Raw genomic sequence first — 20017 nt, forward strand, 5'->3', positions numbered from 1 at the left:
CGGGGGAAGCCCCGAGGGGTCAAGGGCTCTGGCTGAGGCAGGGACCTGGAGAGAGGGGGCGGGCTGCCAGGCATGGGAAGGGAGCAGGGCCAATGCGAGGAGGGATGGTAGGTAGGGGTGGGGCCTGGACCCGTGAGTGGGCGGGATTATGAGGGCTAAGGAGGGGCGGGATCTAGTGGGCGGGGCGGGGCCCACACCGACCTTGGTCCTTGCCTCTGGTGGTAGAAAGACGCTTCTGTGGCCTGGGAGGTTCACACATAACTCATAAGTTCTGCCCTACTACTTTGACAGACACCTTAATAACCTGAGAGCCAGGTTTGAGTTTTCTTAAACTTTATTTGAGAATACTTACCTAAAATTAGCCCCCCATTTAGTGTATTTTGACTTGTGAAACTCCTGCCACAGTCCTGTCAGAGCGTGCCCTTCACCCTAAGCCCTTGCAGCCCAACCCTTCCTCCCCCAGGGTACTGCGTGCTGGATGTGAGTGCAGAGACTGCCCCCCGGCGAGCTGGGCACGCTCTGCTGCCAACCTCAGCCAACCCTTAGACACCCTGGAGAGCACTGCCAGGAAAGAGGCCTATACAGCCTGGGGACAGGGCTCAGGGGGCTGAGTAGGAGACTGTAGGCTCAGGCGTCCAAAAAAAGAGACCACAGAAAGCGCTGGACTCCCGCCCACCCTGGAGGGTGCATCAGGGAAGGACACAGTGGGCTCCTACCTCCTGCCTTCCCTTCCTCATCGGGCATCTAGGATCCAGTGCAGGAGAGGGGCCGAAGCCACAGAGAGGTTCCACACCAAAGCCTGCTCTGTGCCGGGATATGAGTTAAGATCCCTGTCAACTGCATCATCTTCACTATCCACAGAATCTAGGCTCAGGGGCCAGGGATTTAGCTCAGTGGTTCCACCGTGTGTCTTGCAAGTGCAAGGACCGGAGTTCTATCCCCAGTACCAAAAAAAAAAAAAAGAATCTAGACTCAGGGCTGTGACTGCAGCTCATTGGTCCAGTGCTCACCTAGCCCCTCAAAACAGATCACTAGATGAGTCAGGGAGGCCTTAGTCCTCGCCCCAAGCCCCATGGCACATGAGTAGCAGTCGGGGATGGAGCTACATCTGCTGCCAGAACCTCTGTGCTGAGTCTGTACTGATCAGGGTGAAAGGGGCTAGGAGCCACAGGGAGTGCTGAGGGCTGCAGGGGCTGAAGACCACGAGCTGGGGACCTCCAGAAAGTGTCCCGCCAGGCTCCATGCCCTGCCTGGCCTGCAGGGCTCCACCTGGACCGCCTGGTGCCGCTGCTGGAGGAGTTCTGTGGCCTGGAGGATGATGAGCTCCGAGAGTCCTGCCTGCAGGCTTGTGAGGCTTTCCTGAGGAAGTAGGTGCCCTGGGAGCTAGAGGATGGAAGTGAGGGGACAGTAGTGCCCCTGCCCTGCCTGGCCCAGCAGAGCCTTCTCTGCTGTCCTGCAGGTGCCCCAAGGAGATGGGGCCCCACGTGCCCAGTGTGACCAGCCTTTGCCTCCAGTACCTCAAGCATGACCCCAACTACAGCTACAACAGTGACGAAGACGAGGAGCAGATGGAGACAGAGGACAGTGAGTCCAGTGAGCAAGGTGAGTGGGGACTGTCATGGGGCTGGGGGGATGGGCCCGGCCTTCTGGGTCCCTGAGCGAAAGAGAGGGCCCCATCAGGCCCATCCGGCTGCTCAGGCCACAGCACAGACTGGTGCTGCAGCCCTGGGGTCCGGGGCTTCCCCATCAACCTCTGCATCCACAAGTTCAGCTGCCTGCAGGGTGAAAGTGCTCAAAAATCTCTTTTGTCTGCACTGAACATATACAGGCTTTTTCTTTCTGTCATTATTCCTTAAATAATATAGTGTATTGACTATATCTGCGGCATTGCATTGTATTAGGTATTACATGAGGGGTATGATTGAAATACACAGGGAATGTTTAAGTTTAAAAATTGTGTTACACCAAAAGTCACATTACAGGGCCGGGGATTTGGCTCAGTGGTTCCACCGCCTGCCTTGCAAGCGCAAGGGCCCAAGTTCAATCCCCGGTACCAAAAATAAATAAATAAAAGTCACATTACAATGAATCCCCTCAAAATCTTCCCCCTCACTCTGAACACGCTAATCCCGTCGTCCTTGACACTTTCTGAACCACTTCTGGAAGTCCTCTTTGTGAGTGTCTTCAGTTGTGCTGTTATGGCTGCCTTGATATCCTGAATTGATTAGAAAACATTGACTTTTCTCAAGATCGTTTTGACTTTGAGGAAGAACCAGAAGTCATAAAGTGCCAGACTCAGTGGATACGGTGGATAAAGACCCACTGTCGTATTTTCCGAGCCTGCCTTTCTACTAGATGTCAGTCGGCAGCGGCACTCACCGTATTTTTTTAATCACACCTAGTAAAGACACTCACAAAAGAAGACTTGCAGAACTGGTTCAGAAAGTAGCAAAGAGGACAGGGTAAGTGTGTTTGAAGTGGGGGAGTATCTTGAGGGAGATTAAGGACATGTAATACTTTTTAAAAAAACATTCAGCATGTTTTTGGGTCATACCTCATAACTCAGTTTAGAGGTGCCTGAAGATATTCAGTAGGATGTGCATGGGTTAGTTGCAGAAATTAAACCATTTTGCAGAAAGGGCTTGAGCTTCTTAGGTTTTGTTATCTAGATTGTCCTGGGATCAGTCCTTGGGGCCACAGAAGGAAACTGTCACCACTATCACTTGGTGTCCTAGGCTCTCTCATCCCATGCTCCTCATAGTGACTGAGCAGGATTAGACCATTGTGATTATCCCCATGTCCCAGACCAGGAGCCCAAGCTGAGGTGAGATTTGCCTGAGATGGCATGGCCAGGCAGTAGCAGCACTGAGACTTGGAGCTGGCTCTGACTGCCACCTCTGCATCCTTCATGGATGGCTTGCAAGAGACAGTGCTTTTATCCTAGGAGAGGGACACACTGTGAGGGACAGGCAGGCAGGCAGAGAATCCAGGTGGATATAGAGGCGGCTTTTTCCCTCACATGGTGTCAGGGCAGAGACACTCTGGGCCTGGAAGACAGGGTGAAGGTGGGAACAGAGATTTAGGGCCTCTCAGGGTAGGAGGCAAGATTGGGCAGGCAGCTGGAGCCATGGATGCCAAGCCAGGGAGTGTGGATGTTTTCTTGCCAGTCACAAAGAGCTATGGACATTTCTTAAAGGGTGGCATAGGGAGTGGTCTGCTGAGGCTCATCCAGACTGTGTCCCCTGAGTCTGCACCATCCTCAGAGTGGCCAACGGTGCTCCTTGGTGTGATATATGTATGATATATGTACCCCAGGTGGTGCAGGTGGGCTTCCTCAGCCTGTATCTCAGCTCTATAGCCTTAGCTGTGTGCCCTGAGCAGAGGTCTTGCCCTCTCTGAGCCCATCTTGCCACCAGTGAAGTAGGCCCAGCAGAACCTATCTTTTTGAGGTGCTTTTACCTTTCAGGGGAACTTTAGAGTGGAAAGCCACACAGCTGGGGATGGTGGTGCATGCCTATCATCCCAGCACTTGGGAGGTTGAGGTAGGAGGATCACCATGAACTCAAGGCCCGCCTGAGCTACATAGTGAGATCCTGGAGAGAGAGAGAGAGAGAGAGAGAGAGAGAGAGAGAGAGAGAGAGAGAGAGCTGTGCAGACCTGGCTTTTTGTTGTTACTCCTGCTTGGAAGCAGTGAGTGAGCTGCACAGTTGGGGTGCCTGGCGTGGTTCCAGCACGCAGAGTCTGTGCCAAGGGAGTGTAAACACAGATTGAGAGCCATTCCCCCATTCACCAAGCCTCAGACCTTGTGTCTCCTTCCTTCCAGAGATCGAGGATGCGTACAGCGATGACGACGACATGAGCTGGAAGGTACGCCGGGCGGCGGCCAAGTGTCTGGCAGCCCTGCTGGGCTCGAGGCCCGACCTGCTGCCAGACCTGCACTGCAGCCTGGCACCTGCGCTAGTGTGCAGATTCCAGGAGCGCGAGGACAATGTCAAGGCTGATGTGTTCGCTGCCTACATCGTGCTGCTGCGGCAGATGCGGCCACCTCAGGGCTGGCTGGACACCATGGAGGAGTCCATACTGGCAGACAGCAGCCTCCAGGCCCTGCGAGGACAGGTGGGCCATTTGCTATCACCTCCGTCCCTTCACCAGGACCCCTTCTCGTCCTCCCCTCACCCGCTGACTTGTGCCACCTCTGTGGGGGCCACAGTCTTGGACAGGTGCGCTAGGCGTGGGATGGGTTTGGTTCACCTGACAGGAGGTGGAAGTCCCAGGAGGGGACCACGGCAGCCAGGTCACATAAAAAGTCTCACACCCACGAGGATGGTTGTCATGGGGCAAGGTGGGGGCAATAGGAGGACCTTGCGGCTGTCCAAAGACTGGAGATGGCTCTTGGGCCTGAGAGCAGCAGGATGGAGGAAGTGGGTTTTGGGTATAATCATGCGCCTTGCTGGTGGGCTGGATGTTTTCCTGGGATAAATGGGGTCATGTGACTTCCTGCTTCTGGTGACAGCAGGAAGTGGAGTTCCCTGGTATGGGGGGCATGGAGACTCTGCATGGTTTTGTTTGAGGTCCTCACAGAAGGCTGTAACAAAATAACGAAGGCTGGGTGCTTTGTGGAGGTCAATGTAGCTCAGGGTTTGGAAACAGATGTTCAAGCAGCCTGGTGTGGCTCTGGTGAGGACTCTCTGGCCACATGACATCATGACAATGGCACTGTGGCCAGAATGTGTACAAAACAGAGGCCACATGGCAAGACGTGGGCCAGAGTGCAGGATGGCCCAGGTTTGCTCAAAAGTGCTCAGCACCTCCAGGTAACAGCTCATGGCTCCCAGAACCCCACGGGGTACTTCCCAGGGCTTCTTGGACCCCACCCCCCCATGGGGCCAAACAGCATCTGGGAGCCTTGGGGGACATGAAGTGTACTGTGAGCCCACATTGACTGGCTAGAGGTGCAGACTGCGTATCCTGGGTTGCAGATTCAGAAGAACATTGGGGGAGAGAATCAAGCCAAGGAGGGGACAGGTGGCTGTGGTGGGACTGGCCAGGGCCCTACTGCCTGGCACAAGGGTGGCAGTGACAGCCAGACTGCCTGTGTGAACTGGGCCTGTCCCTTTATCTCTCTACCTACAAACAGGGTGCTGGAATTCTATCTAGGTGTCCTAATCAAGTGCCCGTCTTGGAAGGAGTACTGAGTGTTAGGTGGCATCCTGTCCTCAGAGAATCCTCTGGGGACGCCTGAGCAAGCTTTGGGGTACAGGGCATTCCCTAGGTGCTCCCCAGTTGCCCCACCTGCTCACAGGTGTCCCTGGGTACCCCTCACTACCCCTTCTGTCCACAGGTGCCCCTGGTGATGAAGGCCCTGCAGCGGCAGCTAAAGGACCGCAGTGCCCGGGCACGCCAGGGCTGCTTCAACCTCCTAGCAGAGCTGTCAGGTGTCCTCCCGGGCAGCCTGGCAGAGCATATGCCCGTGCTGGTGTCAGGTGAGCTAGGCCACCTGGGGTCAGCTGTCCAGGAAGCCCAGGCAGACACTGGCCCTTCCCTGCCTCCCCCAGCGCTGGCCCATGGCCGAGCAGGGAGTGCTTAGAAATATCTGCCTCAGCCGTGGTGCACGCCTATAATCCCAGCACTTGGGAGGCTGAGGCAGGAGGATTGCTGTGAGTTTGAGACCAGCTTGGGCTACATAGTGAGTTCCAGGTCAGTCTCAACTACATAGTGAGACCCTGTCTCAAAAAAAAAAAAAAAAAAAGAAAAGAAAAAAGAAAGAAAGAAAGAAAGAAAGAAAAAGAAAAAAAAAAGAAATATCTACCTCAGGGATGAGGTGCTTTGGTTCAGCACCTCAAGGGGCTATGCTGGGCTGGTCTCCAGCCCTGTGACCTTGTCTCTACCCCATAGGCATTGTCTTCTCCTTGGCTGACTGCTCCAGCTCCTCCACCATCCGGATGGATGCCCTGGCCTTCCTGCAGGGGCTGCTGGGCACAGAGCCTGCTGAGGCCTTCCACCCCCACCTGCCTGTCCTCCTGCCACCTGTGATGGCCTGTGTGGCTGACCCTTTCTATAAGATCGCGGCTGAGGCCCTACTGGTGCTCCAGGAGCTGGTGCGCACCCTGTGGCCACTGGGCAAGGCTCGGGTGCTAGATCCCACACCCTACGTGGTAGAGATGTCTAAGGCAACACTGGCCCGGCTCCGTGCTACTGACCTGGACCAGGAGGTGAAAGAGCAGGCCATCTCCTTCGTGGGCTACCTTGTGGGCCACCTGGGTGACCAGCTTGGGGACGCCTTGCAGCCCACACTCTTGCTCCTCCTCGACCACCTGCGAAATGAGATCACCCGACTGCCTGCTGTCAAGGCGCTGACACTGGTGGCCATGTCCCCGTTGCAGCTTGACCTTCGGCCCATCCTCGCTGAAGTGCTGCCCATTCTAGCATCGTTCTTGCGCAAGAACCAGCGGGTGCTGCGGCTGGCCACACTAGCTGCACTGGATGCCCTGGCCCAGAGTCAGGGCCACAGCCTCCCGCCCCCAGCTGTTCTGACCGTGCTGGCTGAGCTGCCTGCACTGGTTAGCGAGAGTGACATGCATGTGGCCCAGCTGGCTGTGGACTTCTTGGCCACCATGACCCCGGTCCAGCCAACCTGCATGGTGGAGGTCAGCGGCCCTGTGCTTGTTGAGCTGTTGCAGCTGCTGCGTTCCCCACTGCTGCCGGCCAGTGTGCTGATGGCCGCTGAGGGCTTTCTGCAGGCACTAGTGGGGACCCGCCCTCCGTGCGTGTCCTACACTGAGCTGCTCGGCCTGCTCACTGTGCCTGTGTACGAGCAAGCCAGGGATGGCGGGCCAGGCCTGCACAAGCAGGTGTTCCATTCATTGGCCCGATGTGTGGCTGCCCTCTCAGCTGCCTGTCCCCAGGAGGCAGCGAGCACAGCCAACCGCCTGGTTGGGGATGCCAGGTCACCACACTCCAGCACAGGTGTCAAGGTGTTGGCCTTCCTGTCGCTAGCTGAGGTGGGCCAGGTGGCTGGGCCTGGCCCCCAGCGTGAGCTGAAAGCCGTGCTGCTGGATGCACTAGGCTCACCCAGTGAGGATGTGCGGGCTGCAGCTTCCTATGCCCTGGGCCGCGTGGGCGCTGGCAACCTGCCTGACTTCCTGCCCTTCCTGCTGGCTCAGATTGAGGCCGAGCCACGGCGCCAGTACCTGCTGCTGCAGGCACTGCGGGAAGCACTGGGGGCCGCGCCACCTGATGGCCTGAAGCCCTATGCTGAGGACATCTGGGCGCTGCTCTTCCAGCACTGCGAGGGCACTGAGGAGGGCACCCGGGGGGTAGTGGCCGAATGCATTGGGAAGCTGGTGCTCGTGAACCCCCCGTTCCTCCTGACCCGCTTGCAGAAGCAGCTCTCGGCAGGTAGGCACGGCCCACAGTGGTCCAGCGCTGTAAACAGCTTCCATTCCCTGAGTGTGAGGGTCACAGCTTGTGCACATGCAGTCAAAGGGGCCTCTGGGGAAGAGGGGGACAAATGCTACTATGTCCCTATCGCAAACACAACCGGCCATTTATATCTGGGGTTCTGATCTGTAGATTCCCTGCCATGTGAAACAGGCTGTGAGAAGCTGGCACCACAGGTGGTGAACAGAATTTCCTAATAGACAAGGAATTAAAAAGAGTTGGGTATTTATGTTGTACTGTAAGAGAGCAGTGGATGGGTCCAAGAGGACTTCTTGGCCAGGGGAGAGGCTGAGATTTTCCTATTTGGTTTTAACATGAGGAGGGGTCTGGAACTATCAGCCCAGGAGCACTGTCATCAGGTCACAGTGGCCCTTGTCATCACTCTCAGGTCTGCAGGACAGCCAGGTATGGTTTGAAGACTAAACAGTTTGTATAGGCTACTTAGGGTTAGTGATCCAGGGGATCAAATCGTATATGTATTTGTAATTGAGAGGGATCTTTGACCTGAAGTTTGGAAAGGAAGGGAAATGGTATCCCTTAAGACATAACAAGTGGTTGGATCACCTCTTGAGGATGCATAGTTCTTGAGTTCAGCGTACAAGGTGGAAAATTAATGCTCTACTACAGACTGATCACTCAGCTGCAGTTCAGCCTTTAAAGAAACAATGGTAAAATAATCACGAATTCTCACACTGATCAACTTCAATTGAAATATTCAGGAAAATAATTGTGTCTGGGCAGGCATGGCGGTGTATGCCTGTAATCTCAGCATTAGGGAGGCTGAGGCAGGAGGATTGAGGGGAGTTCAAGGCCAACCTGGGGTACATAGTGAGTTCAAGGCCAGATTGAACTCTATAGCAAAGTCTGTCTCAAAAAAATAACCAAACAAAAAAATTGAGGAGTCTATACCAAACATATCTGAGTCTGTACCAGACACATCTTTTTATCTTCATTCCCTAACTATATGGGGGAAACAGCTACTGGCACTAATGTATCAAAACCCACCTTGATGTGATTGACAACGCATGGGAGGCCATGCCTCGATGTGCCCTCCATGTATAGAAGTGCCCTGAGCATCCCTGGGTCAAGTGAACTCAGAGAGCCCTGGAGCCATCCTCTGAGGGTGGCATGGTTGGCTGTACAGCTAAACATGGATGCCGTTGTCAGAGTCCTCATGAGGATGGCAGCTGAGCTCTCACTGCAGCTCTTGGAGTGGAGCCTGTGGCTGGTGGAAGTGGAGCCCTCTGGGGTCCGCCTGCCCTGGGATTGCAGGATGCACCCTGGAGTCTGGAGGGGGCTGGGCTAGAACCAGAGGGCAGCTGTGTGGTGGTGGGACTCAGCCCTCCTCAGGGAGAAGCAGCAGGTGGACTGGGGGCTTTGGGGCCTGGAAAGCTGCTGGGAACAAAGGCTGGGGCCTCAGGACCAGGGCTGTGTGGCTCAACGCTGGTGGGCATGGTGTGTGGCACCTAATGAACGCCAGATAAACCAACATTCAAGCAGACACATGACTGATGTCCAGGCCCGTTTGAGTTGATGGCTTCACAAGGTCCCATTGTCTGGCCCTCGCCACAGTGTGGATGATGTTGTGGGTTCCATTGCACAAGGAGCCCCCAGAGCTGGGAGTCTCAGGATGAGGTGGGGCCCTGCTCATCCTGGGCACTGAATCCTGCCTGTCCTGTGTGCACCGCCAAGCCAGCTGCTAGCCGCCTTTCTTTCCACTGCTGCCCCCAGAGGTCTAGAGTCCAGGCCAGTGGACCATCCAGCAGGCCCTGGGACTCCTGTGCCGCTGTCTGCAATGCACCCCAACTCTGTACTCATGTTTGTCCTCAGCCTCCCCTTTATTTGCCACTCACTGAATCCCAGCATACCACTCCGAGAAAACGTTCGAAGTTCCCCATCACTAAGGGAATGCGCTTTCCTCCCATCCTTCAGCTCCCCTGCCCAGAAAGCAGTGAAGCAGACTTCAGCAAACTCATCCCCAGGCAGGGCTGGCTGAGATCTACTGGATGACTGGCGAGTGGCCTGGGGGACAAGGGCACCAGGGAGGAGCCCCTGGGCCTGCTCTGTGGACTTAGATGTGAACTTACACTCTCTGAGCCTCACTTTCCTCTAGCGTAAAATACAGAGGGATAATCCTCTTCGTGATTTAAATTAATATATTATTGCTAATTAAATGGACCATCATAAGGGTTAACGGATAATGCATCAGAAAAATATAATACTGTCTGTATTTCAAGGAAAGATTCCAAAACGGCCCTGCTTTGGTCATCGGGGTCTTTATAGATCCATCCTACTGTCTCCTGTAGCTGACCACTTCAGAGGGAGGGAAATGACAGTGTGGATTCCCAAAGCCTGGGCAGTGTTTCCTAGGAGAGAGGCATTTCTCCCTCTAACAGAGCAGATTAGAGCCAGGGATTTAACTCAGTGATTGCACATCCTGCCTCCCAAGCACAAGGTCCTGAGTACAATCCAAACCCACCCCCACACCCCACCACCACCAAAAAAAAAAAAAAAAAAAAAAAAAAAAAAACGAAACCCAAAACAGAGCAGGTTAGGGCAAGTTGCTGCTGATCCCACTCCCTAACCATAACCCCTGACCATTAACCCCAACCTACTCTAATCCCTAACCCTACCCCTGTCCTAAATCTAGCCCTAACCCTAACTCTATCCCCCAACACATAACCCTAACTCTAAACCTGACCCTAAACCTAGCCCTAACTCTAATCCTATGCCTAACCCTATCCCTAAACCTAACCTTAGCCCTAACTTCAACCCCATCATTAACCTCACCCCAAACTCTAGCCTCTAACCCCTAACTCTAACTCCTAACCCTAACTCTAACCCCAACCCTCTGCCCTGCAGGTCAGCCACACACCCGGAGCACAGTGATCACAGCTGTCAAGTTCCTCATCTCCGACCAGCCACATCCCATCGACCCCCTCCTGAAGACTTTCATCGGTGAGTCCCCCCGTCCCCCACCACCCTGCCCCACTTTCTTGTCCCCCAGGCATTGATCTGCACTAGTATTTTTCACATGGCAGCTGGTGGCATGGGGTGGGCAGCGGGCTGGCCTGGTGGGCACTGAGCCGCCATCTCCTCACGCATCCAATGGGCATGAGAAACTCCTGGGAGGGTCACTGTGGAGAACCCTAGAGCTTCCCAGAGGGGAGGGAGTGCTCCGTGAATAACAGGCCCTTGGAAACAGAAAATGCACCAACCTGGGGTTCCTGAGGACCCTGCTTTTCCCCTGGAGCCTGGAGTCCGCAGGCTATACCTGGACTGCCCAGGAACCTAGGCCCCTGTGCCCTCACAGTCAGCCCCAGCAGGGCTGCCAGGCTGTGATGCTCCCTGGCCAAGATTTGAATCCTGGCTCTGCCATTCCCTGGCTGCATGAGTGTGGATGGTCATCTTCCCCTCAGCTGTAAGAGCTGGAAGCTGTTTCCCTACTGGGGGCTGTCTGAGTCTGGAGGTTGAGCAGGCACAGGTGACCCACCCTGTATTGGAGAGCACATCCTGCAGCCTTGGCATCTTGGCCAGTGGCAGCTTCACTAAGGTCCTGACCCTCTGTCCCCATCTTGACCAAGCTGCCTGGTGCTGACACCCCAGGGTCCCCGGCGGGTGTTCTGGGTTTGCTTTAATGTGTTGTTGTATTTGATCCTTTGTTATGTTTTGGGTTTTGAGACAGGATCTCACTTTGTAGCCCAAGCTCTCCTGAATCTCCTGGTGATCTTCCTCCCTCAGCTTCCCAGGGTGCTGGGATGACAGGTGTGCTCTGCCAGCTGTTCCTGTTCTTCCTCTTAGCCAGTCACCCTGCTGTATGCTTTGCAAACAGCACCACATCCTCAATCCTTCTGTTCTCTCTTTTTTCCTTGTCCTTTTTTTTTCTCCACGCTTTTCCTCTTTTTATTTGAACATTTTCTTCCCATTTCCCAATATCTGTTATATGTTTTGGTCCTTATTTCCACTTTCAGTTTTTGGCACTACAGAACTAGTATGGTACTTAAACATGTGTGTCTGATTTATTTCACTTACGAGTATGGTCTCTAGGTGCGTCTATTTAGCTAGAAATCTCTCAAGCTTATCCTTCTTTATGACACAGTAGTACTCAATTGTATTTAAAAAAACTTTTTTTTTTTTAACCATTTGTCAGTTGATGAGCATTTGGGCTGTTTTGAAGATTTAGCCATAAAAAAAACTGTGCTGCTATAAACATGGGTGTACATATATTGCTGGGATATGATGCTTTTTTTCTCATTGAGTTTCTTGGTACATTTTAGGTATACAGTAAGGTTACATTCATCATTGGGATCTTGTACCTTTACAAGACAGGTCTTGGTTCTCATTTTTCCCCTTAGCCCTGACCTCCCTTCACTCCCTCCTCCCTTCCCTATTTACAAATACTTTATTTCCAATTTTTCATTTTCTCATGTTTTATTTTCTTTTCCTTATTTCCTTCCCCCTACTCTTCCCACTTCCCCTACACTTTTAGTCCTTTTCTTCCTATATCACATTGTCAATTATACCATTAGGATCTTATATACTATTATAGTTTTTCACACCAGAGAAATTATTTGGTATTTATAGATGTGTGACTTATTTATGTCACTTGAGTATATCCTCAATATGCATCCATTTTCCTATGAAAGACTCTAATTTCTCATTCTTTATGGCTGAGTAGTATTCCATTTTATAGAAAAACCACATCTTCTTTATCCAGTCTCCAGCTGATAGGAAAATGGGCTATTTCCAAGTTTTAGCTATTACAAACTGTGCCGCTATAAACATAGGTGTGCATATGTCACTGTGATACGATTTTTTAAATTCTTTTGGAAAGATACCCAGCAGAGGAAAGCTGGGTCAAATGGAACCTCTAATCCCAGGTCTTTGAGGTATCTCCATATTGATTTCCATAGTGGTTGCACCAGTCTGCACTCCCACCAACAATGGAGAAGGGTTCCTTTCTCCTCACAACCCTGCCAACATTTGTTATTGATTTTTTTTTTTTTTTTGTACTGGGGATTGAACTCAGGCCCTTATGCTTGCAAGGCAAGCAGCAGAACCACTGAGCCAAATCCCTGGCCCTGTTATTGATTTCTTGATAGCAGCCATTCTTTGTGGGGTGAGGTGGAATCTCAGTGTTGTTTTCATCTGAATCTCCCAAATGACCAGTGATTTAGAATAGAGTTCTACCTATTCTATCTTCCAGCCAGTTTAGTGTTTCTGTTTTAATATTGAGATCTTTAATCCATATTGATTTCAGTTTAGTGCACGGTAAAAGATATGAGTCTAGTTTTAGTCTTTGGCAAGTTGAATGCCAGTTTTTCCATCACCTCTTATTAAAGAGGCTGTCTTTATTCCAATGAAAGTGTCCAGCTCCTTTGTCAAAGATGAGGTGGTTGAGTATGTCTGGAGTTGTTTCTGTATCTTCTAGTCTGTTCCATTGATCCTCAGGTCTGTTTATTTGCCAGTACCATGCTGTTTTTATTACGGTAGCTTTGTAGTACAATTTCAAGTCAGGGATTCTGATGCCCGCTGCCTTGCTTTTGTTGCCCAGAGCCACTTTTGCTATTCTAGGCCTTTTCTCATTCTGAGTGAATTTTAGGTTGAATTTTAAACGTAGTCTTACCATGTAGGTGCTGTGATTTTCCCCATTTTATGGAGAGGTGCATCAGAAGCCCAGTATCCTGGTCTCCAAGGGCTCTGAGCATGGCTGCATCTAGCACAAAGCAGCTGTGGAAAGGGTGCCTAGAGCAACAGGGTGACCTGGTGTCTGACTGTGCCCCCTCAGCCTCTCTGTCCTGCAGGGAACTTCATGGAGAGCCTGCGGGACCCGGATCTGAGTGTGCGCCGAGCCACGCTGGCCTTCTTCAACTCGGCTGTACACAACAAGCCCTCACTGGTCCGGGACCTGCTGGACACCATCCTGCCGCTCCTCTACCAAGAGACCAAAGTCCGCCGGGACCTCATCCGAGAGGTGCAGGCACTTGGGGCAGGTCCTGCCACCTCGCCCCAGCTGTGTGTTCCTGCCAGGGAACCCAGAACCCCTCTGAACCTCTCAGTCTCTTCTCAAGACAACATGGAGGAAACAATTCTGTCTGGGTCTGAATTAGTCACTTCCCCGTCACTGGGACACAATAACCAACACCACAATTGAAGGAGAGGTTTAATGTGCTTGCAGTTTCAGGCATGCAGTCCATGGTTGGCTGTTCCAAGGCAGGAACAACATGGCAGCAGGACCAGGGAGAAGGGCATGCTTAGTTTATGACACCCAAGAAGTAGAGCAGGGAACAGTGCCAGAGGGGAAAGGGCCAGGGACCAAGGAATCTGGCTGTGGTGGTGCACACCCGTAATCCCAGCACTCTGGGAGGCTGAGGCAGGACGACCACAAGTTTGAGCCCAACTTGGCCAACTTAGCAACTTGAAAGAATTAAAAAGGACTGGGGATGTTGTTCATTGTAAAGACCTTGGGTTCAACCCCTAGTACAAAACAAAACTCAGAATCTTGTGGTTAAAATTTCAGAGAAACCACACATGGGGGGGTGTTTTTTGGTTTTTGCGAGGTCTTTGTGTAGTACTAGAGCTTGAATCCAGGGCTTGCGAATGCTAAGCAAGTGCTGTACCACTGAGCTACATCCCAATCCTTTTAATTTGATTTTTTTGGTACTGGAGATCAAACTTGGGACCTTGCACTTGTGAGGCAGGTGGCAACACCACTGAGCCAAATCCCCAGCCTCTTTATTTGATTTTGAGACTGAGTCTTATGAAACTTTCCAGGCCTCAAACTTGCAGTTCTCCTGCCTCAGCCTCCTGAGTAGGTAGGATCTGGGTTCACCACTTACTAGCTGTGTCCTTGGACAAGTTAACTCACCTCTCTGAGCCATAGTCTCCTCTGAAGTTGAACGGGGGTCATCATAGCCCCTTCCTCCTCAGGCATCTGTGATGCTTGCATAAGACAGCATGTGTCGGGCTGTTGTGACTCGGGAGTAGAGCGTGTGCTTAGCACACACAAGGCCCTGGGTTCCGCCCAGCACCCTCCCCAAAAGACTGTCACTTGTCAAGTCCTGAGCACGGTTCTGTTGTCACAGTTACTGCTGCAGTCCTATGGGGGAACGGCCGGGAAAACTACATTTGTGCAGGCGACTTGGGCAGACACCTGTTGACAGAGGTGTCCCTAACCCTGGCCGCATCCCCAGCACTGTGGTCCCCCCACAGGTGGAGATGGGGCCCTTTAAGCACACAGTGGACGACGGGCTCGATGTGCGCAAGGCGGCCTTTGAGTGCATGTACTCCCTGCTAGAAAGCTGCCTGGGCCAGCTGGACGTGAGCCAGTTCCTGAGCCACGTGGAGGACGGGCTGAAGGATCACTATGACGTCCGGGTAAGACCCTGAGCCTCCCTGAACTGGCCGGCCCTGTCCTTTCCTTTGGCACAGGCAGAGCCTGGGTCATGCACAGCACTGCTCAGAAGAAGCTGACGCCCAAGTGTTGCAGTCCCCATGGAGGTGGTGGCGGCGTCTCCACCTGAGGACAAAAGCTGGGCTCAGATGTTGGGACCATTTTCTCACCTGTGGGGTGAGGTTGGGAAAGGGAAGCAGCGGGCAGAGTGAGGTTTCTTCATTTCTTTTACAGTTTACGCCTTACCCACCCATATCATAGGAATCCCTGCTATTTTAAATATGGTAATGATGCTGGGCATGGTGTTGCATGTCTGCAGTCCTACCACTCAGGAGGCTGAGGCAGGAGAGTCGCTATGAGTTTGAGGCCAGCCTGGACTGCACAGCAAGGCCCTGCCTCAGAAAATGAACAATTTATATATTTCGAATGTTACCATCTTAACTTTTGCCATCTTACCATGTTACCTTTTCTTGAGGCTGGGAGTGGACCGCCTGGAACATGTAAAGCAGTCCACCATGAGGCAGGCACCAGCACCATTTAGCAACATTAACCATCCGGCTCAGGGTCCTGCACGGAGCTGTGTCCTCATCGCCCATTCTCCTAGTCTCTCCGTGCCGTTCACAGTCCTGGGATGCTTGTGCCAGTGGTGTCACACTCTGCCTGTCCTTGGCAACTAGGTCTCCTTTAGCACAGTGGCCTCTGGGCCCGTCCTTGTAGCGAGCGTCATGCGTCCCTTCCTTTTGGAGGCCAAGTGAGTCCCTTGTCAGATGGAGTGTTTCACTCACCTGTGCCGTTGTGCCTGCAGCTTCTGTGAGCAGGCAGCTTCTCCTCTCCTCCCCGCCCTCTGGCCCCTCTGCTTCTTGCCAGCTCCTGGAGCACAGACAGAGCTGACGCCACACAGGGAGCGAGGGACAGTGGCGCTGGTGGGCGTCAGCCAGGGAGCACTGTGTTTCACTTGGTGACCCCAGCGTGGCCTTTGGCACCATTTCAGTCCAGCACTGTTGCAGGGTCTGAGTGGCTCACAACTTCTTTGTTTTGTAACATTTAAAATTTGAGACATTTGACACGAAACTTTTGCAAAATGTCCATGACGCCTTCCACCTCTTCTCGCTGTACCTGTGAGCATCCTGTCTCTATGGTGACATACCTGCACAGCCTTCTCCAAGTGGTCGAGGTGCTTAGCTCGCTCTCTGGATGCTGAGAGTTGAGAGTGTCCTGTATTCCTGCTGGGCTGTGGGAGACCTGGGGAAGCTGCTCTCGGGGACCCAGGAGGCCTAGGCATGTGGGGTCCTGGCCCTCAAACAGCTGTTCTTATGGGGGCCATATCAGCCGCATCTCAAGACAGTGCCCAGGGACTTTATTCCTCCTGCTGGGCCTCTCCTCATAAGGTCCCAGCACTTCTAAACACTGCCATGCTGGGGCCAGGCTTCCAGGCTCTTTGGGGACGCAGTGACACCCACCCAGCTGCAGCTCCCACCTTGTGGCTCTGTGGCAGGACTCGCCTGTCCCCAAGGGCATCTGAATTTGAGAACCATCCTTCCCTGTGCCTCTTCTTACCCAACCCCTGAGGACAGCCAAGGGCGATGGGTACAGCTCAGTGTTCCCACACACGTGTCCCAGGTGGGGAAACTAAGGCCAGGAGGGCCCTGGGGGGCAAATCATGGCAGTGTTGGGGCTGAAGCTTCTGTCCCCAGGCCTCTCCTGAGCTCTGGCCACTCCCTGACGTTGTCTCCTCCCTCCTGGCAGATGCTGACCTTCATCATGCTGGCACGGCTGGCGACGCTGTGCCCAGCGCCCGTGCTGCAGAGGGTGGACCGGCTCATCGAGCCACTGCGGGCCACCTGCACGGCCAAGGTAAGGCGTCCAGGGTCCTCACCTGTTTACCCCCACTGAGGATGCCGTGCGCTGTGGTGGCCAGTGAGAGGCTCCTTGTCCTCGTGCCACCTACCCTGGGGACAAGGGCTCCACAGGGACGCTGCTGGCCGGGGCTGCACTGTCTGGAGGTGTTGAGCACCTCTTAGGCATAGCTGCAGGTGAGGCCTGAAGGAGAAGACGTGGGAGGCTGTGGTCCCTGCTCTGCTTACTCACATCCCATCCGGCCCTAGCTCAGGCTCTTGGGACTAACTGGCTGATCCCAGGCAGTGCTGCACTGGTCTCAAGGTCTCCAGGGTCCTGAGGAGCAACCTGGGTGGGGGCCCGTGGGTAGCCTGGCACACCCAGCACACTCATTACAGACCTGGTGGGTGAAGGGGCCAGCCTGGGTTTTGAAAGGGTAGGAATTCTCCAAAAAGAGGCTGAGGTGTCTTGTTTTTGGTTTTGTTTTAGTGGTGCTGGAATTTGAACCCAGGGCTTCCCCCTGAGCTATACCTCCACCCATTTTTAAAATTATAACACAAACTCTCACTAGGTTCCCCAGATGGGATTCAAATTTGCCCCCTCCTGTCTCAGCCTCCTTTCCGGAGGCTGAGGCAGCAGGATCACTGTGAGTTTGAGACCAGCCTGGGCTACACAGTGAGTTCCAGGTCAGTCTCAATTGCATAGTGAGACCCTGTCTCAAAAAAAAAAAAAAAAAAAAAAAAAAGCAGTGTGAAAAGAAGAGGTAGCAAGGGCAGTGATTTTAAGGTAACAACACCTTTTCTTTTAAAAATACCCTATTTATTTTGCTAGTCTGTTCTGCTCTCAAGCTGGGCAACATTGAGGAGTCCCAGGCCCCAGGAGAGGAGCTGCAGGGCCTCAGGTGCCAGAAGAAGGCACACTGGGCCACGACAGCAAGGAAAGCTGCATCCTGGGGCCCACACAGAGACCCTCAGCCTGGCCACTGGGTACTGCTTGCCAGCACTGTGGCAACAGCCCCGTTCCTTGTCCCCAGTTATGAAATCTACAAAGCTTGGAAAACCAGAAACGTCTGAGTGACTTCTTGGCAATGAGGCTCAAGTGAGACTGTTTATGACTTTAATTTCCTCTTACTGTAAGTCATATAGGTCAGGAGTGGTAGCACATCCCTGTAATCCAAGCTCCCTGGAGGCTGAGGCAAAAGGATCACCGTGGCTTTGAAGCTAGCCTGGGATACATAGTGAGACCCTGTCGGGAGAAAAAAAAAAGAAGAAGGTGAAAGGAATAGAAAAACAAGTTCATATAGTTCGTGAGGGAACTATTAATGTCGATTTTTGGGTACTATGTCAGACACAACTGGGAATGTTACCTGCACCATGCTCCTTCTCTAAGACCCCCAAAATCCTGGATTCCAAAGCACATGTGGGCCCAGAGGCTCGCAGAAGGGGTGTGGACCTGTGTGCAGTCACTCGGTCCTCACAGCCTCTCTGCAGAGGGACCCTGCTCTCAGCGCTACCTGCACCCAGGACCATCCGGCTTGGTGCCCAGCTCTTGCCCACTTCGTGCGATGGAGTGGGCGAGCCCTGTAAGGATCTTGCATTCCAGTGTGGGAAAGCAACTGGTACTTAGCAGGATAGACCTGTGGGAGGGCCTGGGAAGCTGTGCTGGGCTTTGGCGGTTGGGGGCGCTCATCTGGTTTGGCAGCAGGGATGTGTGTGGGGAGGGAGGCCAAGGGCAGGGTCGGGTGTCATGGGGTTTCAGCACAGTCTTGCTTTAAAGTCCCTGGCACTGTCAGACTGATAGAAACCACAGTGGCAGGATAGGTGGGGGACACCAGTGCTGAGGTGAACATCACCAGCAGGAAGAGCCCAGAGGCCAGAGCATAGAGGACTTCTGGGATCAGTTTAGGGTGCAGAGGGTCCCAGGTGGAGAGGAAGCCCCAGGCTCCATCTGCTGTCTCCCACCCCAGGTCAAAGCTGGCTCTGTGAAGCAGGAGTTCGAGAAGCAGGATGAGCTGAAGCGCTCGGCCATGCGGGCAGTGGCCGCCCTGCTTACCATCCCCGAGGCGGGGAGAAGCCCCATCATGGCCGATTTTGCAGCCCAGATCCGCTCCAACCCTGAGCTCGCGGCCCTCTTCGAGAGCATCCAGAAGGACCCTGCTTCGGTGCCAGGCGCTGAGCCCATGGAGCTCAGCTAGTCTGCCCAGGCCCGGCCACCAAGCCCCAGCCCCAGCCTCCATCTGGCTGGGGACCCAGGCCCAGTCTGCACCCTTTAACTCAGGACAGTAACAGTTCCTGTCACTTGGCCACCCCTCCAGCCCCTCTGGTGCCCTCTAACAGGACAGCCCTTGCCTCTCTACAGCACCCAGAAACAACAGGCTGCTCCCAAGATGACTGGAGACCCAGGCTCCCACCGCAGCACTGACACTTCCCTAGAAAACCCCCAACTCATTTTGAGTTCACTCAGCCTAGAATTCGTGGTTTGTAACTGACAGCAACTCAAAGGCACCGAGGGCTTTTTCTGCAGGAGGGAGAAAGGGCAGGGACCGCACAGGCCTAGACCTAGAGTTTTGTCTTACCAAATCGTGATTTCAAATGTGCAATTTCTAGTTTTTAATATTGAAGACAGATATGGGGCAAACTATTTCCTGACATCCAAGATGAATAAATGTCCTAAATTGTTACCGTGTTCTCTACACAATTTGTCCATAAGACCTAGACCACTATCTACACTGGAAATGAAAGATTCACTCCACAGATATTTTGGAACAGGTGCTCAATCCCATCCAAAGGACTAGGAGGGCCGTGAGCAGCACCTCACTAGGCTGACCGGGCCAGGGCAAGTGGAAGCGTCACTCCCCAAGCCTGTATAGAACAGCACCTCTTGTACAAATGGAATCCTAACCTGAGGCTGAATTCCAGTGGTGATTAGGGTTAATTACAGGGCCATCCTGTAATTCTGAGTGCTAGCAAGAGGCCTGATTGCCACCATCTACAGGGCAGCTGGGAGATACCCAGACAGGCTGATCATGCAGAAGCCCAATCTCCAGTCATCTTTTGGTTGAAACAGTCTTGCCATGTGTTCAGGTTGGCCTCTGATTTGCAGCAATCCTCGTCTCAGCCTCCCAAGTGCTGGGATTACAGGCGTGCACAACCATGCCTGGCAATTTTTTTTTTTTGCTCTCATATATTTCATTTTTGCACAAGGGCACCATCTTCCACACCCTATACAAATGTTAAGGGAGGAGTTAAGACGAATGCGCCCACTCCCAGTCCTCCCAGGAACCCAACAGGGTCACTGGCAGTCATCAATAGGGAGAATAAAGGTGACCACCTGCCCCTTGTCCCCTCT

At 53.2% G+C, this 20017-nt stretch overlaps 1 protein-coding gene across 1 annotated transcript in view; it reads left to right on the top strand.

Annotated features, from left to right (window-relative positions):
• Cand2 (cullin associated and neddylation dissociated 2 (putative)) overlaps positions 1-19312 on the top strand; it is a 25482-nt gene extending 6170 nt beyond the window's left edge. The window contains exons 5-15 of the mRNA XM_033759671.1: positions 435-480; positions 1222-1367; positions 1460-1602; positions 3824-4116; positions 5342-5483; positions 5896-7398; positions 10303-10398; positions 13245-13414; positions 14653-14817; positions 16580-16687; positions 18636-19312. Coding sequence (XP_033615562.1) covers positions 435-480; positions 1222-1367; positions 1460-1602; positions 3824-4116; positions 5342-5483; positions 5896-7398; positions 10303-10398; positions 13245-13414; positions 14653-14817; positions 16580-16687; positions 18636-18863 — 3040 coding nt within the window. The 3' untranslated portion in view covers positions 18864-19312. The remainder of the gene's footprint in view (positions 1-434; positions 481-1221; positions 1368-1459; positions 1603-3823; positions 4117-5341; positions 5484-5895; positions 7399-10302; positions 10399-13244; positions 13415-14652; positions 14818-16579; positions 16688-18635) is intronic.
• The last annotated feature ends 705 nt before the right edge of the window (positions 19313-20017 follow it).

This window comes from Fukomys damarensis, unplaced genomic scaffold (genome assembly GCF_012274545.1).
Source record: "Fukomys damarensis isolate Sample0158 unplaced genomic scaffold, DMR_v1.0_HiC HiC_scaffold_37, whole genome shotgun sequence".
Lineage (NCBI taxonomy): Eukaryota > Metazoa > Chordata > Mammalia > Rodentia > Bathyergidae > Fukomys > Fukomys damarensis.